This window comes from Ostrinia furnacalis, unplaced genomic scaffold (genome assembly GCF_004193835.3).
Source record: "Ostrinia furnacalis isolate ACB-3 unplaced genomic scaffold, ASM419383v2 OfSCF7340, whole genome shotgun sequence".
In the NCBI taxonomy this organism is placed as follows: domain Eukaryota; kingdom Metazoa; phylum Arthropoda; class Insecta; order Lepidoptera; family Crambidae; genus Ostrinia; species Ostrinia furnacalis.
The window spans coordinates 255,741-277,221 of NW_021137579.1; the positions used below are offsets into that span (position 1 = coordinate 255,741).

The window sequence follows — 21,481 nt, forward strand, 5'->3', positions numbered from 1 at the left end:
CTAAACGAAATGAATATTTTATATTTTACCCCGAGCTTTTTACTATCCATATAAATAGTGTCTCAAAAGAAATAGGCTAAGAAGACCGTGCTTGTTACGAAAATATTCCTGAATAATGAGGGTAAATTAGAATCGTAGTGAGTGTAAATTGAGCAGTTAAATTCACTAGAAAATTTCATCAAACATTTTCTTTTCATTTTTAATGGTTAACGACATGAGCTTTTAAGTGCTTAGTATAAACTTTGATTCCTATACTACTTTCTATTTACATTTTTAAAAGCCAGGCTTCAGCGTAACTTTTAAGATTAGGCCGCTAAAGAAACACACAAAGCTTTGTACAGAACTTTCAAGATTTAATTAGTTAATCATATCCACGACCTTATTAGTACTTTGTGTACTCTGCTATCATACATAATCTAATAATAAATAATAATCTTTTGGGAGCGCCAAAGTCAAAGTAACAAGTAATTTACGACGTCAACATCAACTCACTAATTTCAATAACAGTCATTAATTTATCCGATGGATTTTTGATGGATCATGAAGAAATTTATAGACCGTTAAATGCAACGATGCTATAAAGTGATTGTGTTGTTTCAGGTGAACACATTCTCTGGTCGAGGAGCGCCGCGCGTGCCGATATGTAAAGAAGTAAAGATGCATGATGTTCGACGTCAATGAATACGATTTAGACGGCTATGACACGAGCACGGCGTACGCTGAGCTCACCACCATCACTGCAAATGACGAGTTTACGAACACAACTGCTCCTACGAACTCAACATGGCCAGATTACACCGCTGTCTGCACCACGGAGTCCTCGGACGATTTCCTATCATCGCCCCTATTCCAGTCGTGTGTTTACTTCATGTACAGCATAGTGTTTGTGATAGCCCTTCTAGGGAACGGGTTGGTGTGTTTCGTAGTGCAAACGTCCCCGCGTATGAAGACTGTGACGAATTATTTTATAGTGAATTTAGCTGTGGGTGATATTCTGATGACGTTGTTTTGCGTGCCGTTCTCTTTTGTGTCGATGTTGGTGCTTCGGTATTGGCCGTTTGGGGCCGTAATGTGTAAAGTGGTAAACTTCTCACAAGCTGTGTCTGTGTTGGTGAGTGCGTATACTTTACTGGCGATCTCTATCGACCGGTACATGGTGATCATGCACCCGTTACGGCCGCGGTTGGGCAAGACCGCGGCCAAGCTGGTGGTGGCTGCGGTGTGGGGCGGAGCCCTAGCCACCGCGGCCCCGATCCCCATCGTGTCGCAGGTGCAGAGGCCAACGGAATGGCATCGGATATGCGAAACGTAAGTATTAGCATAAACTTAGGTATTTTTATCCAGAAAAAAGTTTCAAGCACCAGTGCTAAAGAGTTCTGAACTTTTCCTTATTTGTCCTCAGCCATTTACAGGTCTATCTGAACATTCATTTTCACGTTACGTCACGTTGTCTTAAGACAGGTTCTGGGTAACTATAATTTTTAATTCGCATAATGAGTCTTATTCTTTAGTAGAGATGTACGTCAGATCTATAGTGAACTGTCCCAGATCTTAAAGCCATCATTAGCAACAGCAAAAGACAATAGCCATAACATAAGCCGCAAAATGTTCACAGGGATATTTGCCTCGAACAGTGGGATCGTCCCGAGCAGAGCGAGCATTACACGTGCGCGCTATTGGCGCTACAGTTTATGCTGCCGCTGAGCGCGCTAGTGTGCACGTACGCGCGAATAGCGCACGTCGTGTGGGGCGGCCGCCCGCCTGGGGAGGCGCAGTCGGCAAGGGACTCGCGTATGCAGCGGTCTAAAAGAAAAGTAAGTTACGTCATAATAGGCTAGTTTCCTAAACAAAACTTTCAGTCCGTCAATTACATTATCAAAAAATGTTGGACAGGTATATTTTTATTGTTCAATCAAACAAGTATTTACGAGGTTAAGTAACGTTGAAGTTCCGCGTGACGTCACAAAGTGCTAAACTTTAAGCATGCATTGACGTCACGGGCCTCTTCTTTTGAAATTTGGTGCGCTTTATCTCTTTCAATTTAAAAAAAAATTGTGTCGACTATGTTTTGATAAGTTAATTGACGGACTAATTCAAACTCTTTCTTTTTACCCAGGAAACATCCCTATTGGTGTGATATTCGCTGAGCGCGCTATTGCAATGAGTTTGGATAGCGCAGTCAATGAACTATCCAAAATAATTGATCTGATCGTCGGATTTATTTAAAATGCAAGGCAAGGTGGTACTTAGGCATCTTTGAATACACAAGAAACAAACGAGTGTAATAATGAAGAAACAATTTTACAAAAACAATATTTTTAACACATTTCCTTGCGAACAGATCTTTCTCTCTTCACATCGGCACTTCTCATGAAACAGTCTTAATGAAAAGCAAACATTTTCTTCGAGATAATTTGCGAAAGTCATATCATGTAATGTCTATTAAATTTAATTTAGCTGCTGGCGCTATTGTTAAGCGTTTGTGTGCGTGTCCACAAATGAAGTTTACACGAGTTATTATGTGAAGTGAGTAAGCACCAAGATTTACCGATTTGACGAGTAAAAAGTAGGCCATGGATTTGATCCAACACGCAAACTTCACACACGCCCGTATTCACAAACATTACTATGACGTCTCACAGTGCGTGTGGACGTACAGGGTGACACACGAACCAATCACAGAGCACAATTCAACGCTGTGCGTTCGATTTGCTGCTTTACATAAGCAAGCATCGTTTGTGAATATACCTACGGGCGACAATCAACTACATAATTTTTTGTCGTTAAAGTTGTCACTGCTAGTTCACTGAGCATTCTAATGCCACATGAGTGTGGAGAAAGCACACGGATTTTTTTTACATTTTAAAACACTCTCAAAGTTTTGTTTCAGCCGCTGTTTTATAAAAATTATATGAGTTATTGGAGCATACGAGAGTAGGAGTGGGATCCGAAAAAATTCAAGGGAAACATTTTAATAAATTCAATATTATTTGTGTGTGGGTATTAAATATCTGAGAAATGCTTTTTGGTATAATTAATTAGGTATAATGGACATTATAACCCATTTGAATGATATGTTAATGTCTTTAGTGTGCTATTTTCTATTATTATTATAAGTTGTTTCGGCACTAAAATTGTTTTAAAGTAAATATAAAATGAATCATTCAAGGCGTACATCAAATATTATTAGAACGAGCTTCAAAAGTGATACCGAACCAAAAATAATTTCAAACAGTTTTTAAATACTGGCTAGATTGAACTTCAATATCTGGCTCAGTAATAAATGCACATTTTGAACCATTTTATTGCCTTTGATCAAACTGCATGTGCTTGCTCATTTGAGAGTAATGAATTTTTTATTACTCATTGAAAGATAATTAATTAGGTTTTGAAAACTTGGTAGGTATAGTAAACATTGATATTTAATTTAAGTAAAATTTTCCCGTCACATCGGACCGTTCGGTCGGTCGGTCGTCATATAGGACCGTTTGTATATAAGGGTTCTGAGTAATCCTTCCTTAAATCTATGGTTCTATCTAGGTATTATGGTCCAGTGCATAACTCAGCCAATGCCTGAGGTATGGGAGCGACTCAGGAGGGTGTTGTCATTGACGTCAAACGTCAGCGAGACTTCAGATTTAGGCTTCGGATATCGCTTTAATATAGTTCCAAAATACTGGACTGTCCTATCGATGACATTGACAGTGGGGCGCCACCGTCAATACCGGATCGCTGGTTCAGATTTTTGCCATGTTGGAAACCATATAGTTGAACGATGGTAGCGCCCCCCTGTCATTGAGTTTGGCGGGACAGTTCAGCGTGGGTCATCTATACCTACCTACCTAGGTGCTTTATGCGGCGCTCCTTGGAAAAGCGTCCTCCAGCAATAGACTTTTATAGGCTGAAATGATGGCGGTGATGATAATGAGGATGATGAAGAAGATGATGATAATGATGAACAACAGTTTTATTTTGTTCAATAGTTTATAGATTTTATTCCAAAAGGTAAATAAGCCTTGATTGTATTCCAGATGATCAAGATGATGGTGACCGTGGTTGCCGTGTTCACGATCTGCTGGCTGCCCCTCAACGTGTTTATTGCAAGTACTCATTGTGTCAATGTTGCATGTTTTAATTACTTAAGCTTCAACCACACCAGCGCGTGCAGATTGCCATCGCCGGCGCGATCAAAGACCAATGACAGGTCGCGCGGACTATCATAGGTCGCGCGACCTATCATTGGCCTATGACTGCGCTGACGGTTGAAGCTTTAATTAAGTTTCAACCACACCAGCGCGTGAAGATCGCCATCGCCGACACGATCATTAGCCAATGACAGGTCGCGCGGACTATCATAGGTCGCGCGACCTATCATTGGTCTATGACTGCGCTGGCGGTTGAAGCTTTAATTAAGTTTCAACCACACCAGCGCGTGCAGATCGCCATCGCCGGCGCGATCATAGGCCAATGACAGGTCGCGCGGACTATCATAGGTCGCGCGGACTATCATAGGTCGCGCGACCTATCATTGGTCTATGACTGCGCTGGCGGTTGAAGCTTTAATTAAGTTTCAACCACACCAGCGCGTGCAGATCGCCATCGCCGGCGCGATCATAGGCCAATGACAGGTCGCGCGGACTATCATAGGTCGCGCGGACTATCATAGGTCGCGCGGACTATCATAGGTCGCGCGACCTATCATTGGCCTATGACTGCGCTGGCGGTTGAAGCTTTAATTAAGTTTCAACCACACCAGCGCGTGAAGATCGCCATCGCCGACGCGATCATAGGCCAATGACAGGTCGCGCGACCCATGACAGTTCACGCGACCTGTCATTTTCCTATGATCGCGCTGGCAATGGCGATCTGCACGCGTTGTGGTTGAAGCTTTAATTACTTCATTATATTTTTTGGTCTATCTTGTCTGGCTAATGAAAAGAAAACATATTTGTCTTGAGAGAAAATTAAGAGCGGGCGAACCTTTAACGCTAGATAGCATTTTAGTAAAAAGCTATTAGCACACGGATTTAATACAAAAAATTGAGTAGAAATTGAGTGGGTGACGTAAACCAACACATTTAGTATTTCCTGGAATATGAGCCTTTCGGGATCTAACAGAATATAGAATATATTTTTAGGTAATGGAAGATTTTTTACAATAATACTGTGATTTTAGTTTAACACCTACACTAACAAATTCCAATTTAGAGGCTAAGGCTTGATTAAGTATTAATATTTAAATAGTAATTTTCTTAAAAATCTTACCTCTCAATAAAGTTTCACTAAAACGTTTATTCTATTAATATAGAGAACAATAGTGTCTGGAGGCTCAAAAGGATTTAAGACACTATTAAATTAATCAAAGATAAATGATGTAACGGTTAAAAAAAATAAATGTGATAAATAAGTAAATAAAATATATAAAATTCATTGTCATCATCAGTATTAGCTTACCTTTCATGCTGCTAACTAATCGTCAACATGATCACGAGTATTAATGTAAATGTTGCTAACGAGTATAATTTGAGCGCTGGACGCAGGCCGCTACCAATCGATCAACATGGAAAGCATTGGGGGAGGCTATGTTCAGCAGTGGACGTCCTACGGCTGAAATGATGATGATGATAATTTGAGTATTAATCAGTTGCGTGCCCTGAGTGCCCGAGCAACTGCATGCAGGAGGATTTAATGAATACTGCTGAGAACACCACTCTTGTAGCGGAGTTTTGGGCTGACACTGTGTAGGCTCGTTGTCGACACGATAACGAGAAGAAGAACATAATTAATACTCTAACCCGTCTTGCTTCGCATTAAATACCGATACACGCTAAAATATAAATAAAACTTGAATTGTGAGTCAGCATTTGAGTTATTACTCACGCACGAGTGACCAAAATAGACCACTCTGGTACAGATCTGTGAGATTACATACCTATTTATCAGGATAGTAACAAGCTATCCATCAACGCAGAAGTGATTGCCCTGGGATGTTTATAGACTTTTTCGATTGCCAATAGTTTTAAGGGTATATTCATAATGCTATGGGGGCGGAGAGATTGTGTCACTCCTTGCGCTCGAGTGCACTTAGGTATAGGCTAGTAAAATAAAATACAAAAAATAGTCAAATCGGATTTAATTCCTTCGAAAGATTTTATTGCTTTAATAGCTAGGTACACAACACATCAGTAGGTATTCCACCATTTAAACTTTACATTTCCAAAAGAGATTATCTTCTTTTTATTTCTTTTTATACATTCCTGCTTTTTCAGTCAGTAGAATCTTTTTATACTTAGGCTGAGTTGCACCATCTTACTTTAACTTTGACAAACGTCAAAAATCTGTCAAACTCCAAAGAAAATACACCGATTGTCGTTAGTTACGGTTAAAGTTAGGTAGTGCAACTCAGCCTTATGCCCGTTTTCACCATCAATCCCTAATTTTTAAGTGTCCCATGGTAACACTTATCAGAAATTTTGTTTTCATGGTGAAAATGGGCGTTAGTGACACAAAACTTTCAATGATGTAAGATATCTAATCTCACTAAATTGTAGACAAACACATAAAGCATTGAAGAAACTCTGTTATGGATTCCTATGGACAAATCTATGGTCCATAGACTCCAAGGTCATGGAACGTCGTTTAACATGATTTTATGTGAATATACCTTTATTCGGCGACCTTCGTAGTCACACATTGTGAAACGGAAGTGAAACGCTGCTGGAATCCATCCAGAAACGATTCGAGTAACTTTAAAACTCTTTTATGGGTGATGTTCAATGTTATATAACATATGAAATTATAATCGTGCAATAAACATAATGTAAATAATGGTGTTGTAATATTGAAAATAAACAAACAAACTGTTTTTTGTGCATCTTAATTTTTTTTATTATCGCTATATTTGCTCTGATCGACCAACGTCACTATTAATTAAGCGGAAATCATAATCAACGATCCATTAATTTAAATTATGACAAACTAAAACGAGTATTACACAAACTGTATGTGTAGCATTAATTGCTTCCGAAATTGATTCGATGTAGTCCTATAAATAATTCAGGTCAATACCTACGAGTACATACCTCACCTGTGGAAGTAGCGTAGCAATCACGACGATCTTTTATGTATAGAAACTGTTCGCAAAATCCAATTTTCTAACAGACTGCAAACAGAAATAATCGTTTTCGCTACAAACAGTTAATAATATGAAAATATTCTTTTTTTCAGTGACCATCTGGCGCTGTCAATGACAAATTGACTGTAATTACACTGTCTGTTGGTAAACTCTAACCGAGTCCAATTCATTTAGAAGAGAGGCTCTCTTTCATCTCATTTGATAAATAAATTACCTGCTATTTTTGGTAAAAATACTTTGTTACGAAAGTCTGTGTTAAATTGAATGCGGTCGCAGCTGATGGAAACAAGACGCGTATTAATCTAATTGAATTATTAGGTTCAAACTATTGTTAAGGAATCGTTGGCGTCTTAATACGTATTTGAGATGCGTGTTTGTGATTGTAGTGGATTATGTTGTGCATGCTATTTTCGGATTACTTGATGTCTTTCTTCATTTTATTTGTTATAGTATATTTCTTTATGATTACTTACCTAATTTAATTGAATGTAGTCTGACTGCATGTCTAATTTAAATAAATAAAGAATTAAAATAAAAAATGCCTCATAATCAAAATCTCTTGTAGAAGTGGGCCTGGCACTAGTATTATTATGAAGTTCTTTATGTGTTGCGCTTTCTTTTTTTTGCTTTATGAGCATCAAAAGATATTTCCTGATTAGCCGAAATTAATTGAGATAGTACCATCATAGCATCAACATCAGCTTCACCGATTTAGGCTCTATAGATTGCATAATAAGTGTCTCTTTTGCCTGCAGATCCTATGGTCGGTGCACAGCGACGAGATCAGCTGGGCGTCGTGGCCGGGCATGCCGTACGTGTGGTTTGCGAGCCACTGGTTGGCCATGTCGCACTCCTGCTACAACCCCATCATTTACTGCTACATGAACACGCGCTACAGAAGAGGTTTTAAACAGGTACAAATTAAGAGCTTTTTGAGAGCAATACTGCTTGATGTATAAAAAAACCTCTGTGGTCAAAGCCTCCAAGACTCTCGAGTCAGAAGTTTTTGGTTCAACTAAAATTATTAGTCTCAGATCAATACTCAATAATTTACTGCTAGTAGATATGGTAGTGTCACGGTAGCACCGATTTATTTGAAAATTCGATTAAAATTTGCAGTTCACAAACTAGACGGCACTAGTAACTGCGTGCGAGGATTTTTCAAAACTATTCTGTCCTTTTTATTGTGCCCGAGGATAGTTTCTAGAGAGGCAGATATCTAAAAATATTGCATTTTCCACACAAGTTTGGTTTATTTATTTTTTAAAGTGGCATTTTTTCCCGCTGAAGTTTATAAAATAAGATAAACGATGTTCATCACATCCTTGTGGAATGTGTTAATTTTAAAAATGAAAAGCACGCGCCGTTCGGCGTCCCAAGAGTGTAATTTGGAACATGGAAGCGCGAGCTGTGGCGCGAGTTACACCTCTAATTAAAATATATTTAAAAAAAGGAACTCCTCTCTGGAGGGAGATTTGTTTAGTAAATGAGAGCATTTCAGACAAAACAATACTATTTTCATTAAAGTCGTACCCGTGACTTAAATAAGGCATCCTCTCAAATCACTGGGATATTTCATTAGGGATCGACCGAAACGCAGACATTGCAAGTGAGTCTTATTAGTTAAAATGCATTTAAACGGAACTTGAAGTTATTTTTAAGTTTGATGTTTTGTTGTTTCACTACTTAGGTACGTCTTCATTTAAATACACTTGAATTAGGAGTTATTGTTTTATTTTTGTTCATAAATTATAGGACTTATCGTATTACTAGTTCGTCTTATCGTAGTACTACGTATCTTAATAAGAAAATCATTGTTCTCAAATAATATTTAAGTAAGGTAGTTACTTACTTTTATCATATAAATAAACTATTGGAATTTATAGAAATACTATGTAGACTTGCTAGCAGGTCAATCCACCACAATTTTTTTTTTAATTTCACCCATGGATTTTGAAATATACCTACCTATTTTCTTATTGATACAAGATTTGAAATAAGTTTCCGGCAATCCTAATTTTCTACAACTAGACCTCTTAACCAAATCATGAAACTTTTACCTAAATAAAACTAAGATTTCATTTTTGCTTCAATAACAGTCAAAGCTTTGGTACATTGAAGAAAATTGCTGAAAGTCATTGGGGCGTGCTTATTTTCTTCAATTAAATGCTTTTAAGAGTTTATTTTAAATGCACCAGTGAGTAGTTGGAATGGCATTTTAGAGAAATAGCAATTTAACTATCGTATTTATAAAATTTGAGTAGAAATATTACATAATTCTTATAAAATGGTCTAATTGAGTGCCATCGAAATGCGGAATAGCATTGTTTAAAAGTGAAATATGTGCTATTCTTGGAGCCATTGAATCACTAACGCCCGTATTCACAAACGATGCTTGCTTAAGTGAAGCAACAAATCGAACGCACAGCGTTGAATAGAGCTCTGTGATTGGTTAGTGTGTCACCCTGTGCGTCCACGCGCACTGTGAGACCTCATAGTAACGTTTGTGAATACGGGCGTAAGTGATGAATGATGCATGGGCGCAGACCTCTTTGAGAATTGAAAAGAATAACTGCATCTGTATAGGAAGATAGAGTTAGTGATCTTTTCTTACTACATCTTCAGCTAGCTTCAAATTCTTATACTTACTCTCCTAGAGTGTTCTGTCAAACACATGAAAAGAAAATACGTTTTATATTTAGCAATTTTGCTCATTGTTGCACGATGTCTGTAAGTAACCTTCACATAAATACACGAAATCGGCCCTCCCTATGATGTGGGACATGATGTATTAAAAATCTCAACTTTTTCCTATAAAATGAATTGGTTTTTAAAATGCTCGGCTAACTTAAACAGATTATGCAACAACTGCGACACAGCGGCAACGTTTAATAAAAGCGACTTTAATAAACTTTTTGAATGAAAATGCTTCGCTTATTATTCTGTTCTATTTTTAAATTTTTGCCTGTAATAAAATATATTTTCATCATCGTCAGCAACATGACGTCATGTCATTTCCACTGCCAGAACACCATCCTCTTTGAAAGATTTTCCTACACTTCCCAGGCTGGCCAGACTGGTTGGGGACACAAAACCATTAAGCCATTTAAAACTAATAGAATAGAATACATTTATTTTGCTGCCATGTTAAAATAACATAGAACAAATTGAATATATACAGAGTCAACATTAAAGGCTGAGTTGCACCATCTTACTTTAACTTTGACAAACGTCAAAAATCTGTGAAACTCCATAAAAATGATGGTTATCTTTAAAGTTAGTTGGTGCTTAGTTACTCAGCCTTTAGGCTAACATTTATGTTTCTAAATTAACAATGGTATCCTTTGGATAGTATTCTGCCTTTGATCGTTTGGATTATTTATAAAAATAAAAAAGTCATCAAACATGAATTCATATAATAAAATGTAATATTACAATTTTTACTTTGTGAACATTCGGAACTTACAACTATTGATATAATACACTAAAATGTGCTTTATTTCCAGGCCATAGGCTGGGTGTTCCGCGTTCGAGTGGACCCGCCCTCGCAGTCCTGCCACCGTTACAGCATGTGCGACGGAATGCCTATGTCAGGTAAGCAGTTAGGCTTCAACCACACCAACAACGCGTGCAGATGGTCATCGGCGCGATTATAGGCCAATGACAGGTCGCGCACGCACGTTAGTAGAATTACAGTCTATTGAATATACAGAAAAAGCTACCGTAATAGTTAGACTTACGTCATGTCTCTTCTGCCATTTTTCTATGTGCTTATGCACATTTTGCACATCCTATTTAATTGTAAATCAAAATTACAAAATAAACTCTATAAGTTATTTCAATTTGTTTTTTTTATTGAACCAATTGTAAAGTCCTAGTAATTGGTTCGCTAACGGCTACCGTAAGAAGTTTAAAAGTCTATCAACTGCCTTTCAGCATATTTAGAAAGAGAAAAACTGTTTAATGAACCAAGCCAAGTCTATAACGACGTTATTTGAATCGGCATACTTTTTTCTGCCCAGTGTTTCAAGATATTGGTTGTCTCTATCTTTCACCATAATTTACCGTTTTTGAATCGAGGAATTCCACTCTTACATCAAACTACTTCCCCTTATTATTGAGTACCTGGTACTTAACTGCCTTATTATAAAACTACCTTATCAAATTATCTTTCACTTGAGTTATGTTATTGTTTTCCCATTTCAGTAATTTTTATCTTTTCCTTAATAATGGCCACCAGTTTCCATAAAGTGGTTAAATCGTTATCAGAATCTATCCCTAGGGTTGGTTTTAATTAATTAAATTGTTAATTATTTGTGGTTTGATTTTGTAATGTGGGCTGACTAAAAATTTATATTCAACCTATTTTAGGTGTACCTAACACGCTTAATATTTTATTCAGTAAACTGTCAAATAAAGTTTTGAATAAACAAACTAAATTTCATTAATTAATTTCCTGTTTACTGTTCAAAAAAATGTTTATAATTACGAGTAGGTACTTATATTCAAATTGTTTTGTGCTGAGCCGAGGAATTTTGAAAGACCCGCGCAAGCCCCGCGAATGCCCCATCACCCCATGTACGCCCTGTAAACGCCCCCGCGTATGATCCACACACAAACATGTTTCTATACTTTGTTTCTTTTCGTTTGCGTGCCCACTATCAATGTTAGCCAGGCCCCGATTGTGGAACTGTAGCTTATCAGATTATTCATTTTTGTTGTAAAACAGAGCCTATTACAACGACATAAGATACCTCAATGCTTAGCTTGATCTGCGTCATCTGTACTACGAGTATATTTGAAATGCTCAGCCAAGCAAACTAGCAGGGCACGTCAATGGCCACGTCCAGTGCCGGATTAACCCTTAAGCAAATTAGTATAGGTTGTACTAAATATCCCTTAATTTCGATAGTTAAATGGATTTTAAACAAGATAAAGTTTTAATTATTATGTTCTTGAGTTTAATTGAAAACGAATAATTTTGGTAAAAGGTTGGAATTGGGTGGATCGTTTAAGTCGATTTAAAATTTATTTTTAGGGTTCCGTACCTCAAAAGGAAAAAACGGAACCCTTATAGGATCACTTTGTTGTCCGTCCGTCCGTCTGTCAAGACCCTTTTTCTCAGGAACGCGTGGAGGTATGAAGCTGAAATTTATATCAATTACTCAAGTCTACTGTCCCTTGAAGCTGTGAAAAAATCAAACTTCTAAGCCAACGCAATCAAAAGATACAGCCGTTTATGCCGCAAATTTTCGACACTTGCAAGGGAATCAAAACCTACAGGGTGCTTCCCGTGAACTCAGAATCTTGAAATTTGGTACGAAGCAACGTCTTATAGCATAGATAAAGGAAAAATTACGAAAACCATAAATTTTTAGTTACATCACATAATATTTTTTTTTTAAATAATTTTAAACTTACTACCCATTTCCTCATAAACGCGTAGAGGTATTAAATTGAAATTCATACCAAATACTCAGGTCTATAATACCTTTAAGTTGTAACAAAATCAAACTTCTATGTCAACGCAATCAAAAGAAACAGCAATTTAAGCTGCATATTTTGAAACTCGCAAGTACTCGCAAGGGAATCAAAACCTAAAGGGTACTTCCAGTCGACCTAGAATCTTGAAATTTGGCATGAAGCAACGTTTTATAGCACACACGAAGGAAAAATTCCGAAAACCTTAAATTTTTAGTTACATTACAAAATATATATTTTTTAATAAATATAAACTTATGAATTTCATTTTGCAATAAAAATACCATAGTTATGACTCGATTGTCGTAATGAACGAACTTTGTAAACCTTGCAGGTTTGTACGGAACCCTCGGTGAGCGAGTCCGACTCGCACTTGGCCGGTTTTTTTATGATATTGCTTAAAATTTAATTTAATGCCTTGGTACGACTATAAACGTTTAGTAGTTTTTGCCAAAGAACTCCTACATAAATTGAAATAACTTCACAAAGCGAAATATAATGAAAGGTCAATGATTGAGAAATCTTTACGTAAACAATAGATTATAAATTATCTTTGGTAGGTATTCGCTTCGTGTCAATGACTGGGCCATATTTTTGGTAGGTTTTCATGTATATATTTTATCTTTTGTGTGTCGGAATTTTGCTCTGTGTCTAACAATGAGAGACCCTAATAAAACGGGTTCAAAAGAAAGGTCACGGAGAGCAATAGGACATACCTACACTTTTGCAAATCACTTTGCCATTTTATCTATACTTACTTATAATAAATCTGTAGAGAGGTCAATTCTGTACATGAAATATATTTTCAAAATAACTATCAGGGGGTGATAAGTGATCGATACTGATGCCAAAAATGCAATCAGTAAAACTTTTGTCTGTCTGTCTGTCTGTCTGTATGTTCCTTATAGAAACAAAAACTACTCGACGGATTTTAACGAAACTTGGTACCTACAATTATTCTTCATACTCCTGGGCAGGTTATAGTAAACTTAGGAATTCCCACGGGAACGGGAATTAGCGTGAAAATCCTTTTGTATGAAAAATCTAAACCGCTTAAATTAGATGCTTGAAATTTGGCATGCAAGTACGAGTACCTTAGTAAACTTAAAGCTTAGTGACAATAGGATATTTTCCCACGGGAGTTAGCGGGAAAAAACATTTGTAAGATAGATGAAGGGGGTAAAACGGGATCCACGCGTACAAAGTCGCGGGCGGCCGTTAGTCCTTACTAAAGGTTAAGGCTAGGTTGCTTCTTACTTTAACTTTAACAAACGTCAAAAGTCTGTCAAACTCCATACAAAAAACACCGGTTATGGTTATAGTCACGGTTAAAATAAAGTGGTGCAACTGGCTACCTAAATAAACTCCGACAACGTTATTTCGACATTACGTTACTCCGACAATGCTGAATATCGACATGACTTTACTTCGACACTACACTACACAGACAAAGACGTAAAATAATTCCTTAGGTAGCCGGTGCATCTCAGCTATGGACTTTTACTTAATAGAAATGTTAAAGCGTCCGAAAAATAAGTTGCAAATGTTATGAAGGAAAATGCCCTCGTTATTCTTCACACAAATATTACTATACATATTTTGATGAAACTTTAAAATGTTATAGGTACTACATCAGAATGGCACACTTGCTTTGATCTAATTCCACGTCGACAAAGCCGCGGGCAAGAGCATAATATTGTGGTACTCGGGAATGGGTGCGTGACAGTTTATATAAGTTTATATGATATAAATTCATTTCAATAACGTTCATATTGTATAATAAACGTATGTTATAATAACACTTGATATAATTTTTTAACATATAATGTTTACTTCATATAAGAAATCATTTCTAATAATATCATTTCAGATACCAATCACAACGCATAAAGACATTTGATATAAACCTTACTTAATCTAAGACTCATTTGATGTAATTTTGTTTAATATAAATATTATTTCACATAACCATTACTTGTAATAAATATTATTTGTTATACTCTTTAATTGATATAATTTCTGATAGATATAACTTTAAGTATGTTCTTCTTTAGCTTGACTTATAAATGACTTTAGTGACAAAAACGAATCGCCGTAAAACCGACTCCACGTAGTCTTGTCTGCCCTACCCCTAGAGTGTAATTTAGAAGCGCGTAGGCACGGAGGGGCGAGGCGGCCCGCGGGCTGAGGAGCAGGTGGTTGGAAGCGAGGCGCTGCTTGCCTGCTTGCCTGCTTGCTTGCTTGCCTGCTTGCTTGCTTGCTTGCTTGCCTGCTTGCTTGCCTGCTTGCTAGCTTGCTTGCTTGCTTGCCTGCATGCTAGTTTGCTTGCTAGCTTGCTTGCTTGCTCGCTTGCTGCATGCAATGCTTATTATAACAAATGAACTGTATATAAAATTATTATTGTTATATGATTTAAGTTTTATAGGAAAAGAATTTTATCTTATTTGATTGTTCGACATTTTATTTTTATATGATTTGAATGTTATTTGTTTTAAATAGTATACATTGTAAGTTTTATAGAAAATATTCATTATATCAAACCATTTTATATCAGTTAATAGTTATTTGTCTTAAAATTATTCGTTTTAAAATTATATTATTCGTTTATTATAGTAAATAATTATTATATTAAACGATTTTATATAATTTGATGTTATATCCTCTAAGTATTATATGATATGTAGTTATATCATACATTACACACCCCTCGGGAATGTAGTACGTAAGTATAATATTGCCATTTGCACCTACATGTATTGCTTTAATTTATTAGGTAAGTACTGCGTCTGAGAAAGTTCATTAATTAAGAGGACACTAAGACTATGAAAATGATTAATAGTTGCAGAATTCCCAAACAATGTAGTTCTTGTGCTTAAAAGTACATTATATTAAAAGTTATACAAATGTATAATACTCACGTAGCGTATTCAGCGTCTCATTAGGAGAGTCTAGGGAGCAGGATTGTAGGGAACTGACAAGTATAATTATGTACCTACTAAAAAACTGCTCTTAGAAAAGTCGAAGGTTCTTAAAATTCTCCTAAATTATTATCTTACAATCTTACTTAAAATGGCCAGAGAATTACATTTTTGGAGCTATACAAGGTCTCCCAGCCGCATGTGACCGCCCAAAATATTGCAAATATTCATGATAAATAATCGAGAAAACACCTTATAAAACCACGGTCTTGAAAAGTGAATAACTTGAAATATAATACGGTTTAGTATTATTTTCCTTGTTATTCACTTTTAAAGTTTGTCTAAAAAGGTATTTAGGTATAAAAAAATTACAAAAAAAGCTTTTAAGGGAAAATATTTCATGAATAAGTATTTAGAATAATTCGGGCGGTCACTTGCGGATGGGTCGCCCAGCCGTAATGTATTTACGAGAGTACCAAAATACCGACCTATGGTGTCTGAATGATTAATTCAGGGTAAAGGCATTGTTAAATTATTATGATTACATTAAAGGAACAAAGCTCTGGGCCCCATAATTACTTTACGATACGACCCTGTAAATTCCCTGTGAGAATATTTGTTTACATTGTGCAACTTGTTTTGCGTATCCCTTGCGTATATTTCATGAAAATTAGTACCTATCAAAAATTTAAGTGCTTTTATTATAAACGGAGATAGTAAAAAATGTGAGGAGTCAATTATAAAAAATTCACGGGCGTCGGGCATATACACTCGTTTTAATACATAAGTATCAGATGCCAGCAAAACAAGAAATATAATTCGATGGGTGCCGGGAATAAAGCCACAATCGACAAAACACAATTTTACAGGAGAAGAGATTTAGTGTCAATTTTGAATAATTCTAAACTACGAGGCGTATCAAAACAGTTTGTATATCAAACGATGCGTTATTTTTTCTGGAGTAACATTTAATGTGCATAAAGTTATAGTGCTTAGAATATACTTTAAAAAAGATAGAAATACATATTGCCGCTTCATACATTGAAAGTCGGTTCTGTAAGATTCCATTGTGGTTTTATTCCGGTAAAAAGTGTGCAATTAATCAAACAGCAATAGTGTATTGCAGCCTCGGGCGCTGATCTGAAGGATACAGTAATAGCCGTTTGCTTGTAGAAGATTTAAATAAAAGTTTTAACATTGTATATGGCACGATTATTCCGGTCAACAAATTTTAAATGATGAATGGGAATAACGATTCAATATCCAGTGCTTTTGGTAAATCAGGCAGTTTCAAAGATAAAATTCTGAAAAAAATTCAAAAGGTGTATTGTACAAGCAGTTTACTAAAATCACTTAATCGGAAAGTGCTGCTATGGCTATTGCGGCTTTATTCCAGGCACCCATCGAATTATATGTTACAGTCAAAACTCATCGGTCAAAATCATTTTTGATTGCAAAAATCAGTCAAAAGTTGTTGGTCAATATCACTTTTGACTTATTTTTCCAGTCAAAAGTGGTTTTGACCAAGGGTATTTGTTAGTCAAAACAAATCAGGCGAAAACACTTTTGACTGATTTTTGCAGTCAAAGGTGGTTTTGACCGATTATGAGTTTTGACTGCAACATAACACACCATGAAAAGCCCAAGATAGCTTGGTTTATGAGTAAACTACGACGCGTGTTGTAAATAGTGTGTTCATAAACATCGGATTTTCTAACATCTCTGTCAGTTATTTACTCCAACTCATTCCTAACGAATTTATGTTTAAACAACTGACAGTTATTGTTTAAAATTATGCATAAATAATGTATCTTCAGTGCCGCAGATGCACAAAAGATGTTTGTGTTTTCTTAAATATTGAATGTACCTACTTGTTTTGGCCATAAGCTTGTGAAGTGTGCTTGCCTAAAGATGTTTAGGTACTTACCCTGAAGGATCCTTCAGGGTATGATACTCAATAAAATAGATTTCATTGAGTAGATTTTTTTTTTTTTTTTTTTTTTAATAGTAGAGTAGATTACAGATGAAAAGAAATTTAGGATAAATAAAATCAATTGGTGGTATGTAAGACAAGGTATCATATTTTTATTTTTTTCGTTGAGCAAGTTAGCAAAAAAATATCTGTCGACTGCACATAGAATTAAATTTAAATAAGGTCTAAAGCTTTAAAGCAAAAATCATATTTATGCAAACTAACTCTTGCATATCACAGTCTCTATATTTTTGTAGGTACATACGACAGCACGTCAAATTGTACATTTTTGTTGCAATATCGCTCTTATTATAATATTCATAAGACCCCAGAGTGCCTAGCTTGATGTGCCGTCGTCTGTAAATCTAGGAATCTGTTAAACGAGACCACCATCCCGCAAGCGAGTGACGCAAGCGTGTCGTAAAAAATAATGAGAGATGCTGTGACGTCATATGCATAGTTATCATAGATTCAATTTTGGAACAAAAATGTATACTCATATTGCTGAAAATTTATTATGCACTGTAAAAGAAAAACCTTTTTACAGCAAAAAAGCTTTATATAAAACTTTCAGAGTTGTTAATTGAACGCCGATTAAAATTGAATGTAAGCAATCATCGAAAAGATCAAAAGATCCATCATCGCCGATTTTCAATAACCAATAGGGCGAAAATTAAACTTCATTAATAGGAAACTTTTCAGGAATAAATAACAGCTTTTCCGCGTTGATAAAATCTTGATGCAAAACGCTTTTTCACATAGATGGCGTGGAAAACTATGGAAAACTCAACCCTATTTTATGTGCTAAAGTTACGTGATATTAGAAGTTTTGTTATGGAATGTTCAGTATTGAATAAACACTATTTTGTTGTTGTTTAACGAGCAGTCCATTGTAATAAATAAAAGTTCTTGACTACGACCCCCGCCCAATCCAATTCAATTATCAATTTCAATCAATTTTAAATAAAACAATTTCATTTACCTACTTATCTACTTAGTTTTTAAAAGCAAGTTAAAGTGCTTTATAAAAGCCTATTTGCAAAAATAAATGAGTTTTATGAGTTTTATTTTTATTATCATCGACCAGAAATAACTTGTACCTCCTAGGTACTAAGAAATATGTACTTACCTTATTGCAAAAAGTTTTTTGCTTTCTTCCTAGAATCCAAGCATTAGTCTGAGATTTCCTACAATTTAGTTAAGTAGCTGTCGTAGTGGGTAGTTTTTGATGTAGGTAAGTGCTCTGGCTTTATTGGATTCTAATCTATATCTACTTATAATAAATCTGTAGAGAGGTCAATTCTGTACATGAAATATATTTTCAAAATAACTATCAGGGGGTGATTAGTGATCGATACTGATGCCAAAAATGCAATCAGTAAAATTTTTGTCTGTCTGTCTGTCTGTCTGTCTGTCTGTATGTTCCTTATACAGGGTGTTAGGTAAATGGGTATATGAGCCGACACTAGCCCATGTTAACATCCCATCCCAACTATCCCATCCCAATCCCAACTAATATTATAAATGCGAAAGTAACTCTGTCTGTCTGTTACGCTTTCCCGCTTAAACCTCGCAACCGATTTTGATGAAATTTGGCATAGAGATAGTTTGAGTCCCGGGAAAGAACATAGGATAGTTTTTATCCCGGTTTTTGAAACAGGGACGCGCGCGATAAAGTTTTTCTGTGACAGACAAAATTCCACGCGGGCGAAGCCGCGGGCGGAAAGCTAGTGGTCATATAAATGGTATGGTGAAGTCAGAAAATTGATATCTTAATTTTAATTATTTTAATTTTCATACAAATCGGATTTTATAAAAAAATATTTTGTATGAAAATTAAAAAAAATAAAATGATAATATCAAACTGACTTCACCATACCATTTATATGCCCATGTTAACAGGGGCTAGTGTCGGCTCATATACCCATTTACCTAACACCCTGTAGAAACAAAAACTACTAGACGGATTTTAACGAAACTTGGTACAATTATTCTTCATACTCCTGGGCAGGTTATAGTATACCTAGGAATTCTCACGGGAACGGGAATTAGCGGGAAAATCCTTTTGTATGAAAAATCTACACCGCTTAAGTTAGACGCTTGAAATTTGGCATGCAGGTACCTTAGTAAACTTAAAGCTTAGTTACCACAGGATATTGCAAAATTCCCACGGAAACGGGAGTTAGCGAGAAAAAACATTTGAATGAAAAAATCTAAATCGCGTAAGATAGATGAAGGGGGTAAAACGGGATCCACGCGTACGAAGTCGCGGGCGGCCGCTAGTGTAAAAGAAATTTAGTTTTGTACTTTCGAATTGAACATTTAATTTTTAGTAATTGTCCAAATTACTTTTTGCGGGGAGTGACTGCATTCGAGATACTCTGACTTTATTATCCAAAATCAAAACTAAGGAGAGTCGTGCAATTACTTTGTCTGTCTGTGAAGACCTAAAGAAGAATAGTGTGCCTAAGCCTAAGCCTAGGCGCAGACCTTCGACTTTTAGTTGGCCGATAGTTGGGCCCGATTCTAATTAGTATGAAGAATCGGCCGAAACCAAATCGGTGTAATGTGCGCACTTTCATACATCTCCACACTGATTAACAGCCCGACTCAACTATCGGCCAACTTAAAGTCGGTGGTCTGCGCCTAGGCTAAATGTCCAGACTTGGTTACAATTTACTAAATAACTTGAAAATAATAGATATAAATTTTCTTTCCAACAGAGATGGTGGGAGTGAACGGTATCACGCGGCGCGCTACCAGCAGCAGCGGCGTTAGCAGGCTGCAGCGTGCTCCCACGTGCTCATCGTGCGCGTCGTTCCGGCGCGTGCAAGGCACGACACTCACGCGCACGCCGAACGTGCCCGTGCGCGCGCTGTCTGTGCGCACGCACTTCAACTAAGACTAGACTATAAGCAGTATAGACTAACGTCAGGCCATTAAATTAAACATTTTAGTTGTCTCTATTCACGAAGGCGAGTGAGCTATAGATGTGTGGTGGCTCGCTACTGTTCGTTTTTCAAAAGTTTTGATAGACATTACACTATCGTTATGTGCGTGTACACGTACACACACAAGTAAAGCTCACTCGCCTTCGCGAGTTGCAAGAACTATACTCAGTTACCTATTAGGTGTAGCGCTTAAGTCAGTGACTGAGGTATGACAGTGACACGGGAAGGGTGACATTGACAAATTATGACGTGACAGCCCTGAAGGAGATTTGAAGCCTCGCTGACGCTAGCACCCTCTCGTGCATGCCGCTCCCATACCTCGGACTAGTTTCGGATTTCGGATTACCTCGGATTACTTATAGTTTTTACATAAAATTATGTAACTGAGCTGAACCATAAACTTTAAACTTGTCATAAATTCTACGTTATTGTGGCAGGTTTTTTTTGGCACTTCATTTATACGAGTAATTAAAATTGGTATCCAATAGGCAAAACAATTTCGTCGAACTTTTCGTTCAATAAGTCATCGATTTTCTGTCATATCCATCCTTTGTTGACATTATTCTTGACTTCCTACGATTGGCTCCAGTAGTTATAAAATTCGCAGAATAATTTCTTAGAGAATAGCATTTTTAAGAATCGTATGCGATACATGCCTACTTGGAAATGGAATTCGCTGGTTTCCAGTTCTGCCGTCAAATCTTAGATAGCGATATCAAATAGAAGAAAAAAAGATAAGTTGGAAGCTTCGCAAAGGCTATAGACATTTTCACATTTGTTATTTTTCCTGAACAATTCCAGAAATCGTTTTCGTAAACGAATATTAGTTTTCCAGGCCTAGACGTAATGACATGGAAAGTAATAAACCTTGCTAAGTACCGTTATTTATGAACCGTTAAAAATATTCCACTACTTCTAATGTTTCCATGATGTTGTATTTAATAGATGGTTGGATTTTATTTGTTGGGTGTGAATTACAAGGAGCACGAAATACTGAACTAAACCAAAATACCCTATTTTTTTA

At 36.5% G+C, this 21,481-nt stretch overlaps 1 protein-coding gene across 1 annotated transcript; it reads left to right on the forward strand.

Annotated features, from left to right (window-relative positions):
- The first annotated feature begins 617 nt into the window (after positions 1-617).
- On the forward strand, positions 618-20,437 carry LOC114364026 (RYamide receptor-like). Its single transcript, XM_028320006.1, has 6 exons — positions 618-1,308; positions 1,616-1,814; positions 4,032-4,100; positions 7,891-8,049; positions 10,642-10,729; positions 20,230-20,437. Exons 1-6 carry the CDS (start codon positions 662-664, stop codon positions 20,406-20,408), a joined length of 1,341 nt encoding a protein of 446 aa, XP_028175807.1. The 5' UTR covers positions 618-661; the 3' UTR covers positions 20,409-20,437.
- The last annotated feature ends 1,044 nt before the right edge of the window (positions 20,438-21,481 follow it).